Source organism: Apis mellifera, linkage group LG2 (assembly GCF_003254395.2).
Source record: "Apis mellifera strain DH4 linkage group LG2, Amel_HAv3.1, whole genome shotgun sequence".
Lineage (NCBI taxonomy): Eukaryota > Metazoa > Arthropoda > Insecta > Hymenoptera > Apidae > Apis > Apis mellifera.
In genome coordinates, this window is record NC_037639.1 from 11,043,701 (window position 1) to 11,071,614 (window position 27,914).

The 27,914-nt window shown below is 37.5% G+C and overlaps 4 protein-coding genes across 7 annotated transcripts in view; 2 read left to right on the forward strand and 2 right to left on the reverse strand.

Moving 5' to 3' along the window:
* LOC100577255 overlaps positions 1–4,044 on the reverse strand; it is a 113,569-nt gene extending 109,525 nt beyond the window's left edge. Inside the window, exon 1 of the mRNA XM_026439041.1 lies at positions 2,250–4,044. Coding sequence (XP_026294826.1) covers positions 2,250–2,254 — 5 coding nt within the window. The 5' untranslated portion in view covers positions 2,255–4,044. The remainder of the gene's footprint in view (positions 1–2,249) is intronic.
* A 2,339-nt stretch (positions 4,045–6,383) lies between these two features.
* Positions 6,384–8,055, reverse strand: LOC410872 (SUMO-activating enzyme subunit 1). The gene is made up of 6 exons (XM_394348.7): positions 7,867–8,055; positions 7,497–7,668; positions 7,179–7,435; positions 6,909–7,090; positions 6,677–6,809; positions 6,384–6,603 (listed from the first exon to the last, which is right to left on the reverse strand). The coding sequence occupies exons 1-6, from the start codon at positions 7,962–7,964 to the stop codon at positions 6,441–6,443; spliced, it is 1,005 nt and encodes a 334-aa protein (XP_394348.5). The 5' UTR covers positions 7,965–8,055; the 3' UTR covers positions 6,384–6,440.
* Positions 8,056–8,268: 213 nt separating this feature from the next.
* On the forward strand, positions 8,269–12,146 carry LOC410871 (protein C12orf4 homolog). The gene is made up of 10 exons (XM_394347.7): positions 8,269–8,433; positions 9,177–9,725; positions 10,284–10,505; positions 10,577–10,780; positions 10,846–10,961; positions 11,054–11,190; positions 11,276–11,396; positions 11,475–11,593; positions 11,679–11,804; positions 11,890–12,146. Exons 2-10 carry the CDS (start codon positions 9,220–9,222, stop codon positions 12,001–12,003), a joined length of 1,665 nt encoding a protein of 554 aa, XP_394347.5. The 5' UTR covers positions 8,269–8,433; positions 9,177–9,219; the 3' UTR covers positions 12,004–12,146.
* A 362-nt stretch (positions 12,147–12,508) lies between these two features.
* On the forward strand, positions 12,509–16,753 carry LOC724187 (toll-like receptor 4). 4 transcript variants are annotated; one of them, XM_026446515.1, is made up of 6 exons: positions 12,509–13,786; positions 14,281–14,637; positions 14,709–15,301; positions 15,570–15,634; positions 15,710–15,813; positions 16,499–16,753. In XM_026446515.1, the coding sequence occupies exons 1-6, from the start codon at positions 13,709–13,711 to the stop codon at positions 16,502–16,504; spliced, it is 1,203 nt and encodes a 400-aa protein (XP_026302300.1). In that variant the 5' UTR covers positions 12,509–13,708; the 3' UTR covers positions 16,505–16,753. The 4 variants fall into 4 exon arrangements, with proteins under 4 accessions (XP_026302300.1, XP_001119831.2, XP_006568293.1 ...); XM_001119831.5 differs by having other exon boundaries at positions 15,710–16,753; XM_006568231.3 differs by having other exon boundaries at positions 12,513–13,786; positions 15,570–15,813.
* Positions 16,754–27,914: the final 11,161 nt, after the last annotated feature.

Sequence of the window (27,914 nt, forward strand, 5' to 3'; positions counted from 1 at the left end):
AGTTTAAGAAGAACTGGCATAAAGCACCGACAACCAACGGGAAGAAACATGACAAATCCTCGGAGGAAGGAACGATTTTAACGACTCGTCGCCGATCCGAGTGGTTTCCGCGAACGATTTTCAGAGGAAGGCAAGAAACAGCGTGGTGTAACGAGGTTAACAAGGGAACGGTTCTTTCGTCGAGTTTTAGCGAAGAAATTGGAAATCATCGTCACCAAATGGGGAAAAATATTGGGAGGAAATGGAGAAAGTTGCGAATTGGTTCGGTGAATAATTTGCGATATTTAGAAATTTACAAGAGAAAGTGGCCACTTTTCGCAAAAGCAATGTCATAAATGAGATAAAATCGTCAAATAAAGCAATAAAATTTCAAGAGAAGATTTCAAGAGACGGATATTAGAAAGCAAGCATTATTCGTTGATCTGGTAATAGATCTTCTAATTGATAACACACACATTTTCTATTTAAATTCATGAAACTCGCGAAGAACTTTTTAGAACCCTTCTCTTCATAATATCTTCTGTCTTTTATTCAGAGATATTGATATACATTGATATTAGTTATTAGATATTAGATATTGATATTCGTTCATCGAGTCGAGAGTCGACCTATCTCCTCCTCCTCCTCCTCTTCTTTCTAGTTTGTTCTGTGCATAGGCGTAAATTATAATGGCGGGGCTTAGAGATCGCCACTCTGACAAATTACAGGTTTGTTCTCCGGCCACGGGACGCGCGTCGGAGATAGATTTCGTCGCTCCATCACCGTCGCTCTCCGAACCGGACCTCGCGCCGCTATGAATATTAATTCAATTTCAACCCTCCCCAAGCCATTTTCCCAAACTCTCGATTCATTTCTCTATCCTCCGCGACGCTTTATTTTCCATTTTTTTTTTTCTTTCTTTGGCCATCATCCTCGTTCGTTTATCCCCCCAACAAATCGTCAGCTTCGAATTTTTCTTTATTTTAAAATTTCTACGTATGGAATTATTCTCGATTTTCGGAGCAAAGAAACAGAATAATGATATAAAATTAATTCGTAATCGTGTTTTGAATTTTAGAATTCTATTATTAAAAAATCTATGCAATCTTCGATTGGAAGGCGGACAAATTACGTTTAATAATTTTATAATATACAAAATTTTATTGGATAAATTCTTCTCTAAGTATTTCAAAATCTTGCCGCCGTCTCTTCTAAAAAGTTTGTAACCACATTTTTATCAACAAATCTCAATAAATAATTGTAAAAATTATATTATACAAAAAATAATTCTGTTACCCCACAATTGAACACCAAACATATCCGACCGTTGCTGTTGCAAATGATGACGAAAACCCGATGTTATTTACAACAAGAATTACACGAATCTCTCTACAAGAATAACTTTATCCCCAAGTATTGTGCCAAGACAGTGGATCCGAAGGAAGTACTCTCCTCTCAAGACAACGCCGTTTCCGTTTCTCGTTCTCTCCGCGGCGGCGGCCGCGGGAATTAATTGCAACGACCGTGCCTTAATTGATAACGAACAGCATTAAGTTCTCGCTCTGTTAATGTCTCTTCCAAAAGCGAGAACAGGGGGGGAGATGGAATGGGTCAAACGAGGCGAAGGATGATCCTCGTTCGGCCCAGACTAACGGCCGAAACGAGGTGAAATAATGCCGGCCACGAAGCCGTATTTGCATTAGCTATTTGTTCGACCCTAAAAACTGTCGGAACTGCACCGAACTGGCTGCTCGTAAACCCATCCTCCCCTCCTCGACTATATCGCGGAGAATCGTAGCTCGGAAATCTGAGACTCGAATCGTTTCGGGTTTGGGTCCCGAATTCCCTGATTAGAAGGCGAGATTTTACCTCGCTTGAGGGAGGTAAACCTCTCGGAGGATTCAAGATTTAAACCTTTTCGCCGATGATAAGTTGGAAGAGAGTTTGGAGAAGTCCAGTGTCCTCGGAAATGGAGAGATTCGTAAGAGAGAAAAACGTAAACTCGTAACTCTTTGCGTGCTTTGATCGAATTTGTGCATTGTAGATAACTAAGGGTTTGGTCATATTCAGACGCGATTGAAACGAATTAAAATTAGTGGCGCAAAATTTTATCGGCAACCCGAAGAAAATTTGTTCGGATCTGGAAAAATTACAGAGAGAGCGCGATCTCGTTGCGATCGAAGAAAATGGTGGAATCGGGTATAATAAAGTATGAAAGGCGGTGCACGCATCCATAAAAAGGTATGGAGAGAAATATCGGTATGACTTACCCCATAAATCGATGCCCCGGAGTTAAGGAAGAAAAAGGAAGAAGCTAAATGGTGAACGTTCCACGGGGTCAATCCTTTCGTTTCCTCGATTGCGTGCCTTCGGTGTGTCTCGACATGATGAATACTTCACGACTGGCCGCACAATGTATCAGATTTTACGAGCGGCCACCTAGAAAAAGAAAAATGAGCGAAAGGAAGCAGAGTGACAGTGGTGGAGAGAGAGAGAGAAGGAGAGAGAGCGAAGGAGTTCGCTTGAAAAGGGGCGGGAGGGGGAGGAAGGGACAGGGAGCAGCGACCGCGAGGGCAGATTTTATTACGTTATTTTGTTAATGCACTCGGTTCTCGGTGATCCACGCGCCTCTAACGTCCCACGAAAAAATATTATGTTCCTACGGTCAGAAAACCGACCATGAAAGAACCCTTTTATGCCCTTCCATCTTCATTCCACGGAATTTCACCTATACATTCTTCGTTGCCAGAAGAGTCAAGACGAAGCCCTTTAACCCCTTAACCCTTAAACTTTCAACCTTCCTTTTTTCGTTTTACAATTTGAGCTTATTGTGCGGGGATCATAGCCTCAAATGATGAACGCGATACAACGCGATAAAAAAATCGTACCTTTGAGAATTAAAGAAAAAAGAAAAAATTATACGTGTCGTAAAATTCTATCATCCTTAAATTGTTCATCAACGTAGATTGGTACCGGTTACGATAGATGAAACGAAAACTGGAAAACTTGGTTGGAATTTAATAAAAAGGGACAATAAGACACTGATAAGAAGGACAAATTGCGGCGACCAGTATAAATAGGAAGAGGGAGGGAAACGAACCAAGTCGTAAGCAGTTGCCTCACGTACGCAATTTTTGCCGGTAGCGAATCCTTCTCCGAATATTACAAGCACGGGCGATTTAACACGGCCGATACTCTGTACGTTTGCGCGCAAGGGTTGTTGCCGGAAAGGTTAATTTTAGTCGGCCACCACCGGCGGCGACGTTTCGATTCGCCAGGCGCCAAGCATTCGCCTCCCGAAAAAATGGAAAATCTCTTCGACTCGTCCATTTCTGAGAACATCTATTTCGAACCTTTCACGATACGCGCAAATACCATTTTTGCTTTTCGTTCGATCTCGGCTACGTCTGGCGATAAAAAATTGAATTCCTACAACTGGATTGGACGGATTCGACTTCCTCGAATTTTTCCGTTTCGGAAAGAAATATTATATATTTAAAAATTGTACTTCTGGGAAGCATCCGGAAGCATCTGATTCGAAACCCATTAAGAGTTGCATATTTGGAAGGAGCGCGGCCCGTTTCTGGCGAAAATGGCACCCTTACGTGTCGTTTCTACCGGGAGGCTTTACAGCCGGCGTTTAGAGCCGACTTAAGCGCAGTCTTGTCGTTTCGAGGGCCGCCTCGTTTCACGAACAGTCTCGCGGAGGCAACGCGTGTCTGTCAATAAATACGCCTCGAGGTATTTTAACAGCGGCAATAATTTTCGTCGCACCATAAATCACCGTGTGCAGCCGTGATGTGTGAAGGGCGCACCCTCTCTTTCCTCCCTTCTCTTTCTCTTTTTTTCCTCTCCTCCTCCTCCTCCTCCTCCATCTCGCCTTTTTTCTCCTTCGCCTACGAACTGCACTTTCGAAACCAGAATGGGTTTGCAAACCAGTTCTCGTTCATTCTCGACAAATCCCTGGACCAAGTTCAAAGCCCGACCTTTGCATTTGAAGGCAAATTGGATCGTAATTGGAGTTTATTTCGAAGAAAATTATATTTTTAACAATACACGAGTAGAATGGAATGCGAGATCTTTTCGATGAAAAGGTAATGATAAAAATTAAGAAAAATAATAATTGCTATATATATATATAAATTACAGAGAAAATCGTTGAGGGCCATTTGCGTGACGATAATTTCACTCGAATTGGGCGGAAACGAGCATATCGAGGCAGAATCGAAACACGGCTTCCTCCACGGTTTGCTCCTCCGCAAGTCATTTCGCATTCCTAGAGGAGTACGTGTCGTATTGATTCAATGAACGTACGCGCGGGAACCGTGACAGTAGTCCCGGGTAAATTCCTTACCTGAATGAGTCACGGGAAGTACCTATACGTCTTCTAGCCTATTTGCCGTGAGATAATAATCGCGAATAAATTGTTGCACTGGTCGATCATATTTTAGAGAGACCGCGTGCATTTCCACTGTTTGATACACGAATACTATAGCGAGCGTAGTTGCTGATAATACCGTATCGCCGCATCGATAACGCGAACCACAATAACTCTTTACCGTCGCCAACCGTCTCAACGAACTTATCAATTTCATTTATTTCAATTATTACCCGTAATTCTTTCGCTCAAGATCCAACAATAATACACGAAGATTCTTTTCATTCGATATTTAAACGATTTAAAAATTATCAAGGATTTGTTCAATAATTATATTTAATCGAATACAATACAGGAAGATCGCGTTATGATTAATATAAATCAAATTCCCTGGTCGAGCGTTCGAAAGGCTGGTTCCATTCGGAAACTTTTTATCTGTCGCATAAGCGAAATTCCCGAGGCGTATACTCGTTTCCGCCGGAATAACGGTGGACTATTAAATTTATAAATCACCAGTCAACACAATTGGTCGCGCTCGCGGATACGTGACGGCAGATCAGTCACGTAGAGGTTCATCCTCCCCTGGACCCCGGCGAGGAAGCGAAAGAGCGTGCCAACGCGAATTAAGAGGGGCAAGGGTGACCGTTCCTATACGACGAGTCCCCGTTCTGTTAATGGTTTTTCAACGAGCCTCGAACACGAGTGAAAGCGCCGTCGTGAAATATAATTCGACACCCGTGAAAGCACGTGGCCGCATCGTTAAGGAACGAGATCATGAACACTCGGTTTAAGTACCTGCAACCGAGGAGGACGATTTGCATACGGATCGTTACACGACGATGAACGGTCGGGATGTGTAACATCGTTTTCACGGGGAAAAGACGATAAGTCATGATTGCTTCGCGGAAATCGAATCAATTCTCCAACAACACGCCTACACGCGCGAAGATAAAAAGGAACGAAAGTAATGGTTTGAAACACGCGTGGAATAACGTGGATATATGAAAATACGCGATTACGATTATTGTATATACGGAGAGAGAAAGTTAAGATTGATGAAGAGTTGAAAAGTGTGTACGAGAGTAGGGATGAGTAAATTTGTGATAGGAGAAAGTTTCGTTAGAAAAAAAAATATATATATATATATATATATTCGTGTCGGATTATTTTTATTCGACGTATAAATTTAAAACGCCATTGAGATAAAGTCGATTAAACTCGAAAGAAAGAAAAATGAGAGGATTTCATTAGGAAGATTGGATGAAAGGGTACAACGTTTTAAATAATATCGAAGCATAAAAAGAGATTGTCGCGGTGGTACGAAGGTAATATCCGACGGGCCGATAAAGCATAACGAGCCGTGCTTCAACTCGACTCCCCTTTTTTCAATTTTTCAATTTCCATTTCACGTTTCCCACCGCGTTTTCCGCGCGAGAGAACACGAAAAAAATCCGCAAAGCGGGTCTCAAATTGCCCCGGCGGAAACCGAGAAAGTGAGTCATATTTTCACATACGCGCGAGGACCCCCTTCGTGTAATCCCGGCACCGTGCACGGGAAACGAAAATATCTTGGAACGTGTGCGCAGATTGCGATAAACCATATTTACCAATAGAACATTTGTATGCTTTGAAAGGAAAAATACAGGACATATATGTTATATATTGAACATTGAATGGACATTGAAGGCAATGCAAATGATAATTATTAGCTTCAAAACTCGGGCGATATATTTTTGTCGGATTTGAAGCTGAACATATTGGAATAAATTAAAAGATTGATATTTAAATGTCAGGAAAGTCCCAGAAAATATTCTTTCCCGAGATAAATATGAAAGAAATATTAGATATTTTTTGGAATTATTTAAAAATATTAACTTTACATTGAAGAATAAATCGTAAAGGAAAATAGTTGTAAACACAGTAGTATTTTTTATTTTTGATAATTAATTTATTCTTTTTTTCTTTTTTCTTTTTTTTTTTTTTTTTTTTTTTTTTGTAAGAAACATGGACTGAATAATTATGAAAATAATAATCCTGACAATTAATACAAAAAGGTATTTCGACATACCATCCTGCAAAAATATTATTGACCCAATCTCAAAATTTTTCCACACAAAGTATCTGGATTAAAAAGGAATAAATTATTATGTGGGGCACCTTTTTGTGAAACCGTTTTAATTATCTCTTGAGCCATAATGCCTCCAACAATAGCACAAACTGGACTAACTTGAGCATATATATCACCTCTGAAATTTTTTAATTTATTTTTAAATAAATTGAAAATTTAATGCTAAATATAATGTTTTTATAAATACGTACTCGACTAAATGATTTATTTTATCCTCAAGATCAAATTTTTTAATAATTGCAGAAGCTTCAACTTTAAATTTTTCAGAACCTCTTTCACTAGGAGATGGATCTTTGCCATATTTTTCACGATAATTGAGCATTACTATAGATAAAAAAAAAAAAGAAAAAAAAACATATAATATAAAAAAATTTTAATTTATTATTAGAAGAAAATTTATTATTAAAAAAAAAAAACACTTACTTAGTAACATATAATATATTTCTGAGTCTTTAGCAAGAGAAGATTTTGCAACATTTAAAATTGATTTAAAAGGTACAAAGGTATCTACATGTTTTTCGGTTACAGTTATGTTTTCAAATTTTTCCTTTTGCATAGGCTCACCACTTTCTGAGATTTGTACTTTTTTGGTTTGTACTACATCTCTGGAAAATAAAATGATTTCAACTTATTATAAATTCATTTATAAATTAATAAAATAATATTCTAGACAATGTTTAGAAATTTACTTACTCTACATATTCGTGAGTCATTAAATCAGCAAAAGTATAACCTAACGTTCCCCATACATCTCCAGTAAAAAACTTTACGTTATGCTTTCTACATGCTTCATTAATTTTATTTATTTGGGTAATGGTACATTGTGTTGCACAAACAACATCAAAGTTACTAAAATATGTGTCTGGCTTATCATCAATATTAGATGTGTCTGCTTCAATGTTAACCATAGGATTTAAATTTTGTGCTCTTTGTATAGATGCCTCAGCTCTCTAAGAATATAATTTTTAATGTAAGTAATATATCTTTCTATATCTAATTTTCTTTACTTACATTCTTTTCTATTAATTCTTTGGGTGTTAAAAATTGTGAACATCGATCTTCAACTGTGACATTTCTATGATCTAAAAATGTCACTGATTTAACACCTGCTAAAATGATATTTTTTGCTATTTCTGCTCCAAAGCCATTCAAGCCTATTAATAAAATTTTTGCTGCTCGTAACCTGTAATATTGTTTAATATTATGTATCAATTTTAAAACATATAAGTTAAATATTTATATAATTGATTAAATGATTTATTGATTAGTCTAATTACGTAAAGAAATATTACTAATATTTTTCCAATTAAATTTATGAAATTGAAATATATATTATTTTATGAGTTTAGAATTTTTAGAGGTTAGATTACACTGTACTTGCCGTTTCTGTGATTCTAAACCCCACAATCGAATTTGTCTATCATACAATTCAGCTTCATGATCTGTTAATTCTACACTTTGATTTTTATCTTCAACCATGTTAAAATATTTGATTTAATATTGAAACTTTATTACCGCCAAAATCACGTTCTAAAATTATGCCGACCGGTGTAGTTCGCAAATAGTAGCCAACATTATAATATATTAATTCAAATAATAGAAAATTTATTACACAACATTTATTAAATAGATAGTAAATTATAGTATTAAAATGAATTTTTTTACAAATTTAAAATTTTTTTTTATTAATTTTATATTTTCGAAATGTAATGTAACAAGAAATGTATTTTTTTAAATTCTATATACATTTATATTGGACATACGATATACATTTATGTTGGACAAACTGTTAATTAAATGTGGGCGTCAAAGACTTTCTGCAAGTGTTATGTGCGAATTCCATCTGTTTCTTTAAAATGTTTTATTCAAAACAAAGCAAAAACAAGTTTTCCAAATAAAAATAGATAATTCGACAAGGCAAATAGAAACAAGAAAATAAAGATATCTTGCAAGTATAATTTTTAAAATTTAGGTTAAGTCATAAGTAAAGAAATATAAAAGATATATTATTTTCATATTTATTTAAGTTATATATATGTATTTTCACATATATTTATATTGAATAGAATTATTAAAACTATTATTCTATGGTTTTAAATCATTATTTAACAATAAACGTATATTGAAACAATAATTTATATATGTATAAACAAAACAATAATTTTTCTATTCTATGTTTATACGTCCTCATACGTATTAAAAATTATAAAATGAAATCTTATTTTTCTATAAATAATATATATACATAATACATATAAATATAGAATACAAAAATTTTTAATTATATCAAAATCACTTTTTGCATGTTTTTAATTAGCTTTTTACAAAAATAATTTTAAATTTGTGTTTGATAGTTTATCTAGAAGTTTATCTAGAAGTCAAATCAAAAGTTATTACAATTAATATATGAAAATAATTGTTTTTAATAGAATGTAGATAAAAAGTGCAATCAGAAATATTTCTCAGTTTATCATTGATCTTATGAACTGAATGTTATGAAAACTGACCTCTGAATAATATTAACTAAAAAAAAATAAAAAAAATAAAACTGATCTTTCTTACTATCATAATAATCAAGTACATATAAAATATATCTAATTTATTTTTCTTTATTATTATTAATTACATTTTTAAAACCTATTATTAAGTTTTATATAAATTTAACATTAATTTATTTTATTTAAAAAATAGATATATAAATTATATAATATAATGAAAAATTGTTTCAAAAGATATGAATATGCCCGAGGAAGAATATATAGAGAAAACATATATATATAAATTTCCAACGTGTACTACAAATCAAGAATATGTATTAGAAATACCATTAAAAATACCATATCATGGTTCTGTCAAGGAACTTATGCATCGTATAATGTCATCTTTTAAATTACCATGTTATGTGGAATCAGATTTATTGAAATCATTGGAAAACACTATTAAAACATTTACATTAGAATTTTATGATGAAAAAGCAGAAAAAGATCTTGAAAATGCAAAATCAGGAACATTAGATATTGAAGATATTATAAGAAATTGGGAAAAATCTTATAAGCAAAAGACAGTAGAATATGCTGATCCTATTGGAACTACAGATGAAGAACTATTTGCTGCTGCATACCACAGATTAGTACATTCTCCATCATTAGAACCTATTCTTCAAGCAGAACATAAATTTGGAAGAGATGTAACTGAAGTTATTCAGATGAGAGATACACATTATGAACAACTCACTCAAAAGTCAGTATTAATATAATCTTACTATAAAAAGTGCTTTATTATATTTTTTTCTTTACATTTTTTTATTTACATATCATATTAAAATTCAGATACATATTAATGTTTTAATATATATAATCATGCATGTAATATAAATCATTTTATTGCATCATTTGCATTATGTATGACTTTGTTACATAGATTAATGATAAGCTTAATATAACTCAAGCAATTTTTTTTTTTTTTTTTTTTATAATACTAATCATTTAATGACTATTCTATTGGAACTAGAATATATTTTCACAATATTTTTTAATTCTATGATTAACATGCATGTTATTTAATATAATTTAAAAAGATATAAAAATTTGCATAAAAACAACATTTTTCTGACGCAAATAATGGAAAAATCTCAAATATATTTTTAAGCATTACAAATTATCTAATTTACAACTTTGTAAATATAATTGTCTTAATATTTTTTTTGAAACTCAATTAATCATCCTGTCATTATTGTACACATATGTAAGGAAAAAATGATAAAAAGACATAGAAAGACATCAACAAAATGAATTTCAGACAAACCGAAGAAATGCGGGTCGCTGTTGAAGCTCTCGAGGCTGGTTCTACTGAAAAATCTATAAATGATATGGCAGGACGACATTTTGAAGAACAAAGTTTATTGCAAGGTCATTGGGGATCTAGAGTCGATGCATTGAAATTGGAACAAAGACGGCAATATCGTAATTGGATCATGAGGTTATTGGAAGAACAGCAAACTAACATGCTACCGACTCCAGTGTACGTTTATATAAATAGAACAAATACTCGGATGACATGGATTTTATAATTATAGATCGTGTCACTATTAGGGGTTCTCCAATACTATCGATGCCACCAATACGACCGGCATTAGACAATTTTGTTCATAGCGAAGAAAAAAATACGGCGGAATATCCTATATTGGAAGAAAGTTTCACCATACATTTAGGTTCTCAAATGAAACAAATGCACAATATAAGAATTTTAACTGGTGATGTTTTAGATTTTTGTAGAACAAAGAAGAGCGAATCTGGGTTAGTAAATGATAAAAATATTATGATTATTTTTTATTTAAATTAAATTTAATTTTTTAAAATAGAATGGATCCAACACCTCAAAGGCTACAGACTGCTTTAGGATTATATTCTAATGATTTGTGTGGATTAGTATTATTGAGTGATAATCATTTAGGAAGTTATTCAGGAATAACGAAAGGTAATGCAATTATTTTGTATTGAAATAACAAGTACTTATTACAAATATTTTTCGATTACACGTAATTAACAATGTTAATAATTTTTTTCTAGAATTATGTTCGATATGTCAATTAACGACAGAATTTCATTTTCCACCAATTGATGAACAACTGGAAAAAATAAGAGAAGATGTGAAAGATGCAGTTGCATGGAGACAAGCTCATCATAAAGAAACAAACGAATCTCAAGTAAACAGATATTAATTAAAATAATTCGATATTTTTTTCAATTTTTTTTTTTTTTTTTAACTACATCCATATATATTTTTTATAGACTAAAAGATCAACAGGTAGCAAGAGTTTACAAACAGGAGATGTTTATATTACAAGGCATTCAAATTTAGCACAAGTCCATGTAATTTTCCACATGGTAGTGAACGATTCGTTGCGATCTGGTAAATAATAAGTATATTTTTTCTGTTATTAATTTTTTAATTTGATAATAATTTTTACTAATTTATATAAATTTACAGGCGATATCAATTCGAGGCATCCGGCTATTTTAGGATTACGAAATATTTTAAAAACTGCTTGCTGTAACGATGTGACTACATTAACTATCCCTATACTCCTTGTTCATGAAATGTCGGAGGTTATATATCTTGATAAAAAAAATCAGATTTTTTTATTTATATTTTCTTTATTAAAAAATATATTAATTTATTTTATTATTTCAGGATATGACTGTTGCGTGGTGCACAAAAAGAGCAGAACTTGTTTTTAAATGTGTGAAAGGATTTATGATAGAAATGGCATCTTGGGGTGGTGCCGAGTTAAAGAATCTTCAATTTCTAGTACCTAAGGTGATTTGAATTATAAAAATATTAAAAAAAAAATTATCATTCTGTTTAATTAAGATTTCCTGAAACAAATATTAATATTTTTTAGGGTATGTCAGAGGAAGTATTCGGTACTCTAGCCACAATGTTACCGAGCATATTCCGAGTATCAAATCCATTGGTGTTTAAAGCAACGAGCACACCTCAAACCCCAAAAAAGTGAATGAACTTCTTGTCATTGTTATCGTACACGTGTCAAAAATATTGAAATATTTGTTATTATATATCACATATCATGGCGGCAATAAATCGTCGCAAACGCCAACACGATATGATCCCGTGAATAAATGCCTGACTTTTAAAGAATTGTTTCATTTATATTATATATATTATTCATGCGATATTTTTCATTGACACAGATAAACCAATTCTATTTATTCTACAATAAGTTCAAATATGCTATTCTTCTTAGTAAACTAAATTAATTTTTCACTGACTAATATTTTAAATAGATAAAATGTAAATGTAAAGATAAACGGATAATATATAAATATGTGTTGCTCGTAAATATCATTTTTAAAATATTATATAAAAAAATGTATACATAAGCATAAAATTTCCGATAAAATATATCTATTAAATGGCATTTTTATACGTCTATAATTATAACAATTTGTAATAGCTTTGAAAAAAAAAAAAGTATTCAGATATAATCTTTGAAAATAAAAAGATTTCAAGTTCGTAAAGAAAAAGAATCAGCAATGGTAAAATATCCGCTGAAAAAAACAATTCACATTATCAGTACAGAATAAGAAAAAACATCGAACTTTATATTAATTGCAATAAAACAAATATAGCACAATATATTATCGTAGCTACATAGATAACCGTGTAGAATATGGAAACTCGTCAGATATGGTTCGACATTTCCGTTGACTTGCCCAATAATTTAGTTGTGCATCGTATTCGAGTATAATGATATTAATGGTGCATCACTGTATTATCCCAACTATATTTGTCTTTCTTTTATCCATTACTATTCTTCCATCGCGAGTATCGCTGCACGGGATGAATGTCCGCCGATATCATAATGCGAATATAAATTAATTGAAAAAATATATACAGTGATTAAGAGAAGAGGAAAAAAGACAAACAAGAATAAAATCTCGTTTTATTAAAAAATTGGGCGAAAACCGATTAATACAGTGCACATCTCGCGAATCAATTTAAACTACAAAAAATATTTTTCTCATTAAGTGATTGTGTTGTGCGAATCATTTATTGATGTGTGATGTCAAGAATTTTTTTATTAAGAAATAACGTTATAAAATATTGGAAAATATTCAACAAAGGATGTATAATATTGTAAGAATCGAATTTGATGAACCACTTCTATTGGATTTTTCATAATACTTGGAAAATATCAATAAATCATCGGCTATCTAAAAAAACTGTACAACTCGAAAATATCGATCACGTGACTCTTTTATTTTCAATCAAATTTATCGCAAACAAAGATTACTTTCTGCATAGTGTGAACAAGAAGAGACGGTAGATACGAATTTCATTAAATCATTTAAATTGTATAATAATTTACATTTAATATTTTCCAAAGTATAAGAAAAATATAAGAAAAGTATAAGAGTGAATGATGCGAAGATTTCCATAAAATTATAAAATCAGGCTATTGCAAAAAAAGACAATCGGTCAAGCAACTGCATCAGAATGCGAAACTTCTTCTGATCCCCCCTCAATTCGGCACTGTAATCGTAAGCAGAGTATGCCACGAATGAATTCGTTGCCATTCCAGTGGATCATTGTGTGAAAGACATAGTTGAAACTAGCCGGTCTCAGCGTGATCAATTCAAACGAAATCAAAATCGCATCACATTTGTTTGTGTACTAAATAATCATCAATTATCTGCACAATGTGGTTTGGAACTATTACGACTTTCTTATTTATTTTCACTCTTAATTGCTTCACCAATTATTTGAACGCGAAAACGGTAGGTTTTATATATGTATAATTTTTCAATTTTCAAGTTTAATAATCGTTTGGTGACATAATTTTTTTTAAACGCGTAACAAAAAAATTACCCCTTGATACATTATCATTTATTTATGCGCATGTCGTTACGCATGCATTGTCTTGCATATTTTTAATTTTGTACTTATATATATTTTAAATATTTATATCTGACACGAATAACGATTTAATAATTATTTGATAATAATTATAATAATTTAGATTACAATTTATCATTAATGGATGTGATTTTTTTTTAATGTATTATATCGTATAATACATCGCGTAATATATCGCGATTTGAAATTTTAAATTTTAATGGCACTTACTATGACGTCATGGCGAGGATTTGTCTTTTCGCGCCTTTCATAGTTGGAAAAAGTAACACATAATGATTTAATAAATGTAGAACGCAAAATATTATTATATATTTTCCAAATATTAATTTTTTCTTTTTTTTTTTTCTTATTTTAGGTGGACCTGTCCAATCGTAACTTGAAGAAAGAAATGTTTTTCACGAAAATTCAATCAACGATTAGATTGCAAGATGTCACCGATCTTATCCTTCGAAATAATGAATTTGACAGTTTCCTTGATTGTTCCACTAATCTTGAGAACTTAAGAACACTGGATTTATCTCAAAATCATCTTCAACGATTCTTTTTCCTTTGTAAAGATGAATATAATTTGCAAGTGTTAAACGTCAGTCACAACAGGCTCGAATACATCGACGACAACGCCTTGAACGACCGAATCCCGAAGCTCAAAATACTCGATCTCTCATGGAACAAATTGTCAGTCGTTAACGAAACTATGTTGGCACATTTCAAAGTAACTACTTCATATTTTTATAATATACCAATGAAAATATATTATAAACGACTAACGACGACATTTTTCAGGTTTTAGAATATCTTTCATTAGCGAACAATCCAATCAATGATGGGATTCATGAAAACGCTTTCTGGAATTTAACGGCTTTACGATATTTGAATTTAAGAAATGTCTCGTCATTTCATTTCACATGGGATTTTTTCAAAACACTAAATAACTTATCCAGTTTAGATTTATCACAAAATCCTATCTGTGTGATCCCATTACTACCAGTTAATTTAGAAGAACTCGATTTATCCAACACTCAAATATCACGATTGCAAGGTGTTTATTTACCGAGATTACGAGAATTAAAATTGAATAACATGAAACAACTAAAAGAATTAATTCTTAATGATTTTGAAAACTTAACGAGTTTAGAAATATTATCCTTAGATGGATCGAAAAAATTAATGTTTTTAAGAATGTCCCCATATAACGACCATCTTTTACCGCGACTGCAACGCCTCTCGGTAGCTGATTGTAGTTTGAAAACGTTGGAATATAACCTCATGCCGATAATAAAGAGAACACCAATTTTGAACTTGGAGAATAATTTTTGGAATTGCGATTGTAAAATGCAGTGGCTTAACATGTTGAACACAACGAGTCGAGACATTAAGTAAGTAAAAATTTTCCGATACGGAGAATTAATTTTCATTCGATAAAATTAAATGACCAAATGTTTCGATGAACTTAGCACAGATGTCTCTACTAATACAATAATTATTTCAATTATCAAAGTTCCAATATAGTTCAAAATTTTTTTTAAAAACTATATTAAAACTTTAACATAACATTTAACAATTTATTGTGCAATTTTTAAAATATTCAAAGAGTTTTAGCTTAATTTATTATTTGAAAAATTTCTAAATAATTTCGTTCATCAGGTGCATTACTCCTATTCAACACGCCAACAAACAACTAAGCACGATACCAAGTTACGAACTCGAATGTGAGAACGAGTCATCGATATTTCATCCAGTATTGTGGGCTTGTATTTTTATATTGATCGTTGCAATTATCTTAGCGACCGGGTTCTTCGTGTTGAGACGACCGCTCGGGCACTGGGACATCAGGAAGAATCGGGACACTGTCACCTATACGAATGTCGACGAATCCTCAAACGATTTGGTGAGAATTCTGGCGGTCGGTGAGACGGTCGAACGAAATGAGGAGTGAACGAATATATAAGAGAGGCGAAATAGAAATTAGAAATGTATTATTGTTAGAATAAGCGATACAGTTTTCACGATGGTGAAACAAATCGATATTTAAGAATTAGATCTAATTTTATCAATTATCGATCGAAATATTCCATCGAATTATAATTTCGTAAAAATTAACGTACAGCGTGTTTCGAAATCATACCCTTTGTTTCGACTTCAAATGACTATTATTACTAAAGTATCAAATGTACAAATTATTCTTTCGAGAAACGGAACGATATATTTTTTGAAAAAAATTAAAACGATATATATTCATAATCCACCATTGAAGAATTTCTTTCAGAAGTTAATCTAATCCACGGGTAGAGATATCAACTGGGAGGCGTCAAAGTATGGAATCGCACGTGTCACTGACATTTTGAACTTTCCAGATATAGATATCTCGCGAGAAAGTTCGCGAACCTTTATCAATTAACGCTCTCTCCCTTCCCTCCCCCAATAAACTTGATCGATCGTCAAGACACGTTTGTTCGATTTTGAAACATCCTGTACGGTTAATTTTCAATATATATATACCTTTTTTTTTTTTTATATACCGCTTTATAGCAAACAAAATGACGAGAATTAACGATGTCTTCATATATAAATAGATTTAACGAGTAACATTGTACAGCGGGTGAGCATCAATAGGCTTTGTGTCGAATCTCGCCACGCGTCGAAAGCGCGGAAAAACGAGGCGTAAATAGAGGAGGCAACGTTACAACCCGATTCTAGTGCATCCCTTCGAAACAGCGTAGCCAACCCTCTCGAGTGCTCGGGCATCGCCTGGAGTGCGCGAACCAACACAATGTGGGGGCCTGCCTCTTTTCTTTGAATCGAATAAAACGTCTTTTTGTCGGCATGTATCGGCCGTGTATTTTTCGAAACCCTTTACCAACCTCTTCTCATCGATTGCGAAACGAAATGTCCGCGCCACAAAAGGGAATAGATACAAAGCGGTCGATGGCTCATTTCCTCTCAAAGATACGTGGAGCATATACGTGGAGCGCACCGATTCCACGCACCGACGAATTCGCGGTGTGGAATCCCTCTTTCCTCGCCTTTTCTTCTTTTCGATCAACAAATTAATTGAAATGTTACGAGACCACCTCTCGGTCGGAGAATAGCTTTGTGCGTCGAAGTTAGAAGAGTAAATGGCGAAAAGTAATTGTTTATTATTATTATTATTGGAAAAAGATTGGAAGAAATATCTATAAGAAACACTTTTGATTTACAGATAATTATAGATTACATATATTCGAATAAAAATCCAACGTGAAAATCTTAGAAGAATAAATTTTGGAAGGAGAAGAAGAAACGATCGATGACGATCGATACAGTTTGTTGAATGCGAATTACGTGTTAAAGATTCGACGACACCAAGGCTCCAATCCTCGTCCCGTTGGAGACGTGCACTTTGTTTCAAAAGGGAGTGCGAATATTGACGAAGCAGAGGACGAACGAACAAATGGTGCTATGAAGATCGTCAGTTTCCATGACGTGCATCGTGATCGCGTGCGATGTAGCGATCAGCTTTTGTACCGAAGTATGATCTTCCTACGGGAAGCCTATTGGGTTACGACCTCGGACCGAGAGCTCCTTCCATATGGAAGGAGCCCATTACGCCATTCCCCACGTGTGTCATCGATTTTAACATTGTCAACATTGTTAACATTGTTAAAATTATAATTTTCATTCTCAAATTTAACTTGAACAAGTAAGTAAGTAAGTAAGTAAATTTAAAAATATCAAGTATACATATATATATATATTTGATATTCGTGTTTACCATGAATATAATTGAGTATCTTGAAGAGATACGAGGGATAAAATACGAAGAAAGAGATAGTAATTTATATTTGCAATTTTTGCGAATGGAAAATGATAATTGGTAATCAACGACGATATTGAAACAGGTTTTGTTCAAAAATAATTGAGCCACGAGTGGATAAGTAAACTCGCACAATCACATTTCTCTCTCCTCATAATTGGAAGATCCATTAAAGATCTATCCACGCAAGTATCTGTTTAAAAAAAGTATCGAGTTGGAACAAATTAATCGATCCCACGATAATCGAAACGTTAATTAAAATTTTTTCCAACAATTTCCCAATTCCCTGTCAATTTGGAACGCCCGCAGAACACAACCCGCCCCTTTCATAACAACAACAACAACGACGACGATAACAACAGACGCGTGAAAAATCGTGGTACCAAGTTGCGGGTGGTTCCACGCGAAAGACAAGACGAGAATCAGGGGGCCTGGTCTCGATTATACCGATCCGCGCTCAATGGGAACATTGTGGAACTCTTTTTTTCGATATTCCGGACATGGACGGAGCGGAGAGGATGGTGGAAGTTTTTACCCCCCGGCGATATCGAGTGTCCGTAATTCGAGATCGAATCCGTGCGAGCCAATTTGGCGAGCCAACGGAAAAATAATACACCGCCTACCAGCGTGGACGAGGACGAGGCAGCACGGGATGTCGCGAGAGGAGAAGAGAGGCCGTGCGCGGAGAGGCGAATTTTAACGGTCAACGTAAAACACGTGGGCAGGCAGCCCCGAAGTATATCGAGGATATCGTGTTTCCGGCCAAGTAAATACGAGATCCTCCCTTAAGACGCCTCGATAGCCCTGCCGATATTTTCGACGAGGAAGAAGAAAGAGGAGGGTGGGGGAGGGGAAAGAAGAAGAGAGAGAGAGAGAGAGAAAAGTGGTGTACAAAGATGGTCGGAAATGATTGGAGGAATCGAAGGGGAGAGGAAAGATAGATTCGAAGGAAAAGGGGGATGATGGAACGCTCGATGGAACGTGTCCTTTTTTCCTTTTTCTTTTTCTTTTTTTTCTTATTCGACATCGAATCTCGGTTCTATATACATACGTATATATACGTATAGAAGGTTAATCAAACGCTTACGTACACGGCTTACTTAGCACTCGGTGAAACGTATTTTCGAAATATCACACTTTCCATTACGATTCGTTAAGCCGGTGCTCTTGCATTAACTAAGCTGACCTGCTAATTACCGTACCTCCGATAGTTCGCCCCGTTTCCTTTCTCCTCTCGTTTCCCTCCCGTTTCCTCCGACATTCCGCCTACTGTTTGAAACGACGGCCGAGGCCGCCGGAAACGCGGGGAAAAAAAAAAAGAAAAAAGGAGGAACTGCCGCGACGGCCAAGCGCAGAGAGAGAGAGAGAGAGAGAGAGAAGAGGTTCGACGCAACGAGAGATCGGGATCTCGTTGGTTGTAATTTCATTTTCGTTTTCTTTTTCTTTTTCTTTTTTTTTTTTCATTCCATTCCTTCGTGCCGTTGTACTTCGTCGAAAGGATAAAAGAGGTTTGTTTATACGGAGATTTTTTTAAATCTGAGAGATTTCAAAGATCGAAGTTTTCAGCGAACAGCCATACCGATGATTCAAAAGATTTCGCATCAGATATACGAATGATTATTATTATTCGTATTTCTCCCTTTCTTTTTCTTTCTTTCCACATATCCGCGCTCCTTCCCCCCCCTTTCATTAATCATATTTGATTGGATTACAAACAAGATAAGCGATTGTTCGTAAGTCCAAAGGATATACGCGTATCTATGGTAATAGAAGAAGAATTATGGACGAGATGATTAATTATCTTCGGTTTGTGGAGCACACTTTGTACAGTTTTTAAAGGAATTAAATATTTTCCCATCCTTTCTAACATCCTCCTCATCCGATCTGATTAAAATCCAAACAAACACAACTTGCACAACGCACACCATAACCCATTATACACGTTATAACATCTACTACTTCAAAATTCTTCAAACTTTCTTCAATTCTACAATACGTATTACTAACTCATTAGACATTTTACGCATGAAAAGAAATATCGAAACTATGCCACTATAAAACCCACCAAAATTTCTTCCAATTTCTTCCAATTTCTTCCAAAATATTCCAAAAATACCTGCATAAGTATACATACATACATACATATTCACACAGGAAATTGTTCTTCAAAATTGTTCTTTTTCAAACACATTCCTATCACTTCCTCTATCCTCCAATCTATTTTCCTTCAAAAAAAAAAAAAAGGAGAAGAAGAAACGCGTTACGGACGACACGAATTTTGTCAATCGACAAAAGCGGGAAAGAACCCCCGAAGGGTGTCGAAAATATCGGGGTCGCACTTTTTTTTTTTTTTCTCGACGAAGAAAGAGCGGAACGGCGCGGCTCGGTTTAGCGTGCGGCGATTTTTGGCGTTCCGGGGTTTTATCTGATTAAACCAACATAGAAACACGGGGTTACGCGTGTAAGCTTCCCTGCCATCATCCATGGGGGAACGGGGAACGAACAAATGAATAATGAAAATAAAACCCACGATGGTATCGGTAAGCACCACGGGATTACATACGCATCAGCGCGCCCGCGATGAACTTACTTACACATTATGGAGTTCCCTCCCTCTCTCCCTCTCTCCCCTCTCCTCCTTTCCCTGTGAAGAGAGGCGAGACTCTCGGTGTACTGCACGGTGACTGCTTAGAGACGCGTGCACACGCGCTCGTTTAAGCGAGCAAAGAAAACGTACAATTTTTTTCACCCCCCTCTCTCCGAGATTTAAACGGCAAATCAGGGATTCCGCGGTTACCTACCTGCCGTTGCAAATGGTAGTTTTGCAATTTCTTTCAACTCGGGAAATCGTGGATGGAGGCTTCGAGAAGAGTACGATAATAATTGTCACGCTGTTGCTTTAAGCAACTTTTGAAATTATGCACTACTTGGTATTCGTGGTTTAAATCTTTACACTTTTTACAATGAGACATTGATAGAAAAATTGCATTGTTATATTTAATTGGTTTTATCGTTTAGAAAAAGAAATATACGGATATATTCTTTTATCAAAGTTTAATTTTGTATTACGAAATTTTTTCGATAATGAAAATGGAAAATTCGCTGGTGCTAATTCTAAACAGGATACTTGGGAAAGGTATTTTTGTTCCCTTCGGATCATCGAATGGAATTAAATCTGTAAAAATTCCATTGGATTAAAAACGGTTCCAAGGAAAAAATTATTTTCACACGAATCAGTGCCGTTTAAATGCACGTTCCCTTTTGTGAGACGGGCGCGTGAGAGTGTCCGTTTACGGTGTAAATGTCGCGCCTCTAATGGCCGGCCGCGTCCTGCTTTCCCGGATACTCCGATTATGCCAAGGTGTGAACTTACGAGGCAGGGCGAATGGGCGATGGCGAGGCACAAAGGTAAAGTCCCCACAGGGCAAGCCGCTTACTGATCAATACCTCGATCCTTCGATCTCTCCTCCCGCCTCCCTCCCTCCCTCTCTCCTCCTCTCGAACGCCCTGAACGACCGAAAGTGTCCATTCGACGGCGCACAATGCCAAATGGACGGAATATGCTTCTTAAATACCCAACGGGCACTTCTCGGGGATGAGAGGCTCCCTCAAGCTTCGGCAATTCAGGCCGAGGCACGTTCCAGGCCCGCGAAATAATATCGCAACGAGAATCGAATTCGAATTCGCCGAGACGCGACCCGTCATTTCCGCATCCGCGTCGAATCTTCCTCCTCCCGTTTCTCGAGGACTTTTATTTCTCACGTGAAATATATTTTCGCGCGTGTATTTTTCTCCAAGATCCAAGGAATGTTATTAAACCCGATGCTTCCGAAATTCTCTTTCGCAAATTTTTTGAATTTTACAATTTGAAGAAATATTTAGTCGAAGCAGTTAACCAGTTGAACGAATACGAAAATAAGTCGGAGAAGATTGAAAACACGGTCTCGAAGAAGTTGGAGCAAATTTCATTCACCGAACGAAGTGGGTGTAAAACACAGCAACACAATCTCTTCCAGCCGAGTAATACACCTTGCCTCGGTATACAGTTACAGGCGGTGTGCACCGTTTCGAAATCTCGTGCTAAGAGAAAGAAAGAGAGAGAGAGAGAGAGAGAGACAAAGAGAGATCGTATCGCGACTTGTTCAGCAAGCGAGAGAGGGAAAGCATCGGTCACTAATCCCTATACCGGTGGAATCGTCACGTTCGGCATCGCGACGAACCTTGCTCTCCTCTCGTTTCCACCTTTTCCACTTTTGAAGGATCTTCAACACCTGAACCTTTCGTAGAAAGAAGACCCCTGTTGTATCCTTCGTAATTACTTCCAGATGTGACGTTTGCCAGGTTATGGGGAATATATTCGGGAAACGGCGAGTGTAAGTCGATTTCGAGTTTATTGTCGTTCCTACGGGCCCGTTATACAATGCCGTTTCGCCTCCCTCGAACGACCTGTCGAAACTCTCGGCAATATTGCCGAGAGAACCTGTCCGGGGCCGGGGCATGCATTCGGGGCCTCGTCGCGTGCGTTATACACGAGAATCCTTGGGACCCACTTCAGATCGATAACGTTATTGATCATCGCCAGTTGTAAACTTGTAAAAAAGGCGGACACCAGGGCTAAAGTGCGTGCTTTTAAGCATTCTAGCGTTATAGTCGATTTTTAACGCGAGAATCTCTTTTGAGCTACCATCTTTTCTTTCTTTTCTTCGTCGTCAAACGTTGAACGAGAAGTATGCACCATAATGTAATATATTCGTATAATTTAGAAACTAGAGAACTTGTTTCTCAATTGGAATTATTAATCGCGTAATCAATTCAATATATATTATAGATAACATCTTTGCCTTTTTTAATTAAATAACTTGATTATTCGTATCTGCATGTGTGTATCGTAAAATACAAATTTTTAAAATACATTCTCATCTTGCTCAAAATATAAATACTTTTTGTGACTCGCAATTTACTATACACACACACTCTTTTTCCTTCTCTCTCTCTAACAGACGGCAAAGCTCCAAACGAGTCTTTTCCCTGTTACAAATCACCAGTCCGCGAGAACGTAGCGTTTGTTATTCCAATCCAAAGATTTGTCCGCGCGAAACCTGTCACCTCCACCAATATTTTCCAACCAATGCATATTTTCGTACGTGTCTTTTTTCTTTTCTTTTCTTTTTTTTTCGATCGAAACGAAAGAGAGACAGAGAGAGAAAAATATATATATATATATATACTCGCGACTAAATGCACTCGTGAGAAGGTCTGTCTATTCCTGATGCGCGCAAGGGTGGCACTCGTCACCGGGACGAGAGACGTCCCGGACGGGATCGGCGAGTGCAGCGGCGCCACGAGCAGCGCGATGAAGACGATGAAGGAGCGCAGGAAGTGGAACTCGATCTCGAGCCGGGCAAATACGTTCGGGGCTGTTTGTTATGTTACATCTTTGCGGAGGCGAACGGGGTGGCCCTTTTAAAACGCCTTCGTTGTCGCTCGGTGTGCCGCTCTCGTCTCCCCTTGGAAACAGGGGGCGACAAAGGGGCGCTGTCTAATCCTCGAAAAATCCGCGAGCTTTCACGCGGCTCGCCTTTCTCCTCCTCCTCCTCCTCCCATTATCATCCCATCCGGATAACAAACGCGGAGTTGAAATTAAACGTTACACCCGGTCCTCGTCCATCCGTCCTCCGCTCCAACCGTCGCCCCGCTTAATACGCCAACGAAATTTTTTGCGACGCGCAAAGTGGCAATAAAGCTGCACCGCGGATGAAACAGGGAGGAAATCGAGCGGGCGGGCCATCGACGTTTTTCGATCCTTCCACTTGGATCTCGAGGAGGGAGGATTGTGGGCGATAATTTTTTTCTTTAATAATATTCCCGAGTACCTTAAGTTTTTATCCACCTTTCCTCGCCCAATACGTTCGTATTGTCGTTAAAATTACACTCCATCGATCTGACAAGTTGCATTAATTACAACGCGTAACAAACGATAATCTCCTCCCCCCGTGCGAACGCGGGGATCCCTCGGTCGCGAGTCTCATTAATATTCGCGGAAACGAGGAGGATTTTCGTCGAAATGAAAAATCAGGAGAACGGAAAACGAAAAAGCGAAAAAAAGAGAGAGAGAGAAGAAAAAAAAGAAAAGCGAAAAAAAGAGGGAAGAAAAAAGAGATTGGGGGGGGGAGGAAAAAAAAAAAAGGGAAGATGAACGGTGAACGATGGTTGTGGTGGGGGGAGGGGGGAGGAGGAGGAGGAGAAAAACAGCGGAGCAACAACACATTCGCGGAATGAAGGGACGGGAGATTGGCCGGCGATAATCATCGGGGCCGTCAATTTTCCGGCGAATGTAAAATCACGACCGTCACGTCGGCGAATTATGGCCGCGTCAGGCCGCGTTCTTTGTACATATTTCGCCCGAAATTCGAGTGTCAGTGCATGGGATAAAACGTAATGAGCCACGCGTTCCGCTCGGCCAGCTTTGGCCACCAGCGGGGAAATTATGGCGGAGGCGACCGATGTTAAAAGCGCGATGTAAATTCGGGCCAACGTGGATGCATGCACGCGCCTCCCATACACCAAGCTCGAGCAGAGTAGAGGAGAGCGTGTATATATATATATACGTGTGTGTGGCCGATATATATTTATATATATATATATATATATATATACAGGGAGATACACGGACGATACGGGCGGCGAAGGGCGGCAAGGAAGGTACTTGGCGCTCATGATTGCGATAATGCCAAACGCAATATCGCGGCAAAATTTATCGGTCGCTCGAGCAACGGCACGCGTAGCGAACCGTGCGAAAAATAGTAATGAGTTGCCGGAGAGAGCACGAAAAAGCGGGATAATGAGAGGACGCGCGCGGACGATGAAAAGAGAGGGGAATGTTGGGGAATGGAGGGTGATAAACGTGGAGAAATGGAATAGAGAGGAGGAGAGAAGAAGAGAGAGAGAGAGAGTTGGAACAAGGATAGGGATGTGTACGGGGGCAAAAAGATAATGGAAGAGTGTGGGAATAAAAATCACGAGGGTAGAGGGGCCGGGAGTGGAGGGGGGCTGGGATGGAGAGGAATCGAGAGGACCGCGATAAGGGGATAAAATCGAGAAAGAGAATAAAAGAGCGGGATGGAGAAGTGTTGGGCGAAGAGTAGAGAGACTGGTAAAGAATATAAAATGACGATCTCGCGAAGTGGGAGAGGGTTTAAAAAAAGAGGAAGAAGAGAAACGGGGAAGGCGAAAGGAGGGAATCGAGGTGGAGGCGAGGTGGAGTCGAAGATGGAATGAAAAAAAGCGTGGAACGTTTAATCGGCGCATGGCAAAGCTCTATTCCTCTTCTTCCTCTGTTTCTCTCTGCCGAGGTGTGTTTGAAGGAGGGAAAAAAACGAGGAGGAAAAGGTTTGCCTTGAAAAAGCCTGTCGCTGCCAGTCTTTCGCGATTCGGATATGAACGGATATGAACGATGAGGTTTTTCCCGGCGCGGGGCTAAAAAAGCGCGGGCTAGATGAACAGCGGCAAACAGGATTCCGCAGAAAAGCAATTTTTTAATAAATCCACTTTGCACCGGGATACATTTTCTCCGACGTGCGCTGTTTAAAAGTTTGACGACCGAGCGAAGGATGGACGTTGCAACGATTTCAAAAATGAATCGTTGTTAATCCGCGAGGCGGACCCTTGGAAGCGATCAATTATGCGCGATTTTAAGTCTATTACGGGTTGACGTAAAAGAGAAATGAAAAAAAGTACCACGTTCGTTCGATTGTTTTATTAAACGAATTAACGACATTTAAAAAGAAAAAAGGAAAGGAAAAAAAAAAGAAAAAAAGAAAAGAAAAGAAAGACGCGTGAGAGATCGAGCCGAAAGAAAAAGAACGACACGAAACAGACGAGTCAAGGTCCTAGCTAGTACGATGCTGCTGCTACTTCGAACGAAAATGAAACAAAACTATCATGGACCAATCGTTCCAACGGAGGATACGATATTATCTCGACGGAAAGAAGGCGCGGCACAACTTCTCGGCCAAGATAGCGGAATTAGTTGGGAGCCTCGTTAACGACCTCATTAACCCATCGGGTTTAGAGTCGATGGAGGGCCGGGTTAGAAGGTAGCCTGCCCAGAAATGTAAAACAAACAAATGGCCGTGGCGCCATCGCGCAGATGAGTCCTGTCAGAGTGGGTCCGATCCGCGTCAGCTTTTTCCTCCCCTTTCGCCCCGTTTCCAACCTCAAATTTCATCCCCGGTTTCCGAGGTTCCTCTGTAAACATTCCATGCAACGAGGAGGGACATCCCGGGCGCCACTTGCGACCCTCGACGGCGACCTATCCTCCAAAAATCGACTTCTCGACTTCTCTGGCAACTTTTTCCTTACTCCTCCTCCCTCCCCCCACGTTCTACCAACGTTTCTGTTAACTGATCGCCGTAGATAAGAAGTTAAGCTTCCCGAATACTTTGGAAAAATGATGGAGGGAGGAGGAGAAGATATTTTAAAGAAGAGGGGAAAAAAAAAGAAAGAAAGGAGAGAATCGATGGAAGAATAAATATGAAAACGAAGCGAGGTTACGTTGGATAATCCGTAAAGGAGATTTTAATAGGGGGCGAATCTTGATTCGACCCCAATCCCGAAATGCATTCGCACGCGAGATTGCACAATAATACGAGTAGCGGGGCAAGCAACGCCCCATTAGGATACCGTTAAATAATAAAACCTCCATATTAGAAACGGGCACCCCATGTAGGCCGCGCAACCAGAAGAGGATTATCCCACAACGATATGTCTCGCTCTTCCCCCTTTCGCTGTGCAAGCAGCAACCAGCAACACCAGCAACGTAAGTTGGAGTCACCATACGAAAGGCTTCCTCGTTCGATCCGGGGTTTGAGAGTAACGACGGAATCGTTTCGACGAGTGATTTATACGATTTAATCCGGCGACAAACAGGAAAGGTTTTTATTCGACGATGTAATACCGAATAATCCGTGTGCGTTTTTTTCACGCGTTGCCTTGTTAGCTTTTAAACGTTGCCAAATGTGTAATCTTTCGATATTCGATTATAGAGTATGAAACGAGGGATTTATATTATTGATCGAGAGCGCGAAAAGAATCTTTCTCGCGAATATTCTCGAAGGAACAACTGTCGAAGTTCGTCTCATCGTTGAAAATTAATCCTAGAAATTTACACTTTCACCCAACCACTATCGAATCACCTATATATATACACGAGCTCGATATTCCAATCCGTGGAGACACGCGTGTGCGTAATTCATTATGCGTGTCGCTAGCACGGATACAATATATATTCGTATCCGCGCGATACGCGTTGAAACGCCACTCCGACGTTTTCCTTTCTTTGGTTTCTAGACCGTGATTAATCTACCCTCGGTAACGAGTCCGAGCTTGACAGTTTCTCATCGCGGAAAGTAATAGCTGTGCCCGATGGAATTCAATGAAAGAACCTTTGCACCGCTACGTGCAGAGATGGCGCCTTGTTACGTTAGTCGCCACGAGCTCGTACGAGGGACACGTGTGCGATAAGGATACATCTCTCTCTCTCTCTCTCTCTCTCTCTCTCTCTCTCTCTCTCTCTCCACGTCGAATTTGAGGAACGTATGGTCGAAGAAAGGATGAAAGAAAGGAAAGGAAAGGAACGAGCGAGAATGGAAACTGGGACTGGAATTGGGATAAGTACGTGTGCGGTCACATGCGCGGGCCGTGGAGGAAGAGAGGTGAAAGGAGAGGCGAAGAAAAGTGGAAAAGAAAGGGAGAGGGTTGTCGTGCGACGAAATCATTTGTCCAGGAAGATCAGCAAACAAACGGACAACCTCCTCTCCTCCCCCCCTCTCTCCCTCAAGATAGGTCGATCCGCGTAATCGGGGGTTGGATGATGGAACGATGTAATGCGCCCACCTATGCCTAACCTGTCGTTATCGTGACATTTATCTGCGAGACATTCCTCGCCCGATATTCTATTATATCGGACGGTGAATGTGATTCGTCATCGTCAGCGGCGGACCGGCATCGTTAAACGCGTTTATCCTAAAGGCAATTAAGAAGGAAATTTCACCCTCACTGTATCGAGGGTGTATCGCGAGTAAACATTGTGAAAACAATGTCCGTCAAATTTTGAATTTTTATCTCGGTTTATATTTTTATATTTCCCGAGAGAACGGGATAATTATTTTTTTTTTAACTTGTCCTTTTCCTTTCTT

Excerpts from the sequence above, each read along its gene's own strand:
- LOC410872 (XM_394348.7), bottom strand. The coding sequence starts at position 7,964 with ATGGTTGAAGATAAAAATCAAAGTGTAGAATTAACAGATCATGAAGCT. Across the intron at positions 7,436-7,496 it reads AAGAATTAATAGAAAAGAAT|AGAGCTGAGGCATCTATACA; the intron begins GTAAGTAAAGAA and ends TTATATTCTTAG. Across the intron at positions 6,604-6,676 it reads AAAATAAATCATTTAGTCGA|AGGTGATATATATGCTCAAG; the intron begins GTACGTATTTAT and ends AAAAAATTTCAG.
- LOC410871 (XM_394347.7), top strand. The coding sequence starts at position 9,220 with ATGAATATGCCCGAGGAAGAATATATAGAGAAAACATATATATATAAA. Across the intron at positions 10,781-10,845 it reads ACAAAGAAGAGCGAATCTGG|AATGGATCCAACACCTCAAA; the intron begins GTTAGTAAATGA and ends TTTTTAAAATAG. Across the intron at positions 11,191-11,275 it reads AAGAAACAAACGAATCTCAA|ACTAAAAGATCAACAGGTAG; the intron begins GTAAACAGATAT and ends TATTTTTTATAG.
- LOC724187 (XM_006568230.3), top strand. The coding sequence starts at position 13,709 with ATGTGGTTTGGAACTATTACGACTTTCTTATTTATTTTCACTCTTAAT. Across the intron at positions 13,787-14,280 it reads ATTATTTGAACGCGAAAACG|GTGGACCTGTCCAATCGTAA; the intron begins GTAGGTTTTATA and ends TTCTTATTTTAG. Across the intron at positions 15,302-15,569 it reads ACAACGAGTCGAGACATTAA|GTGCATTACTCCTATTCAAC; the intron begins GTAAGTAAAAAT and ends TTCGTTCATCAG.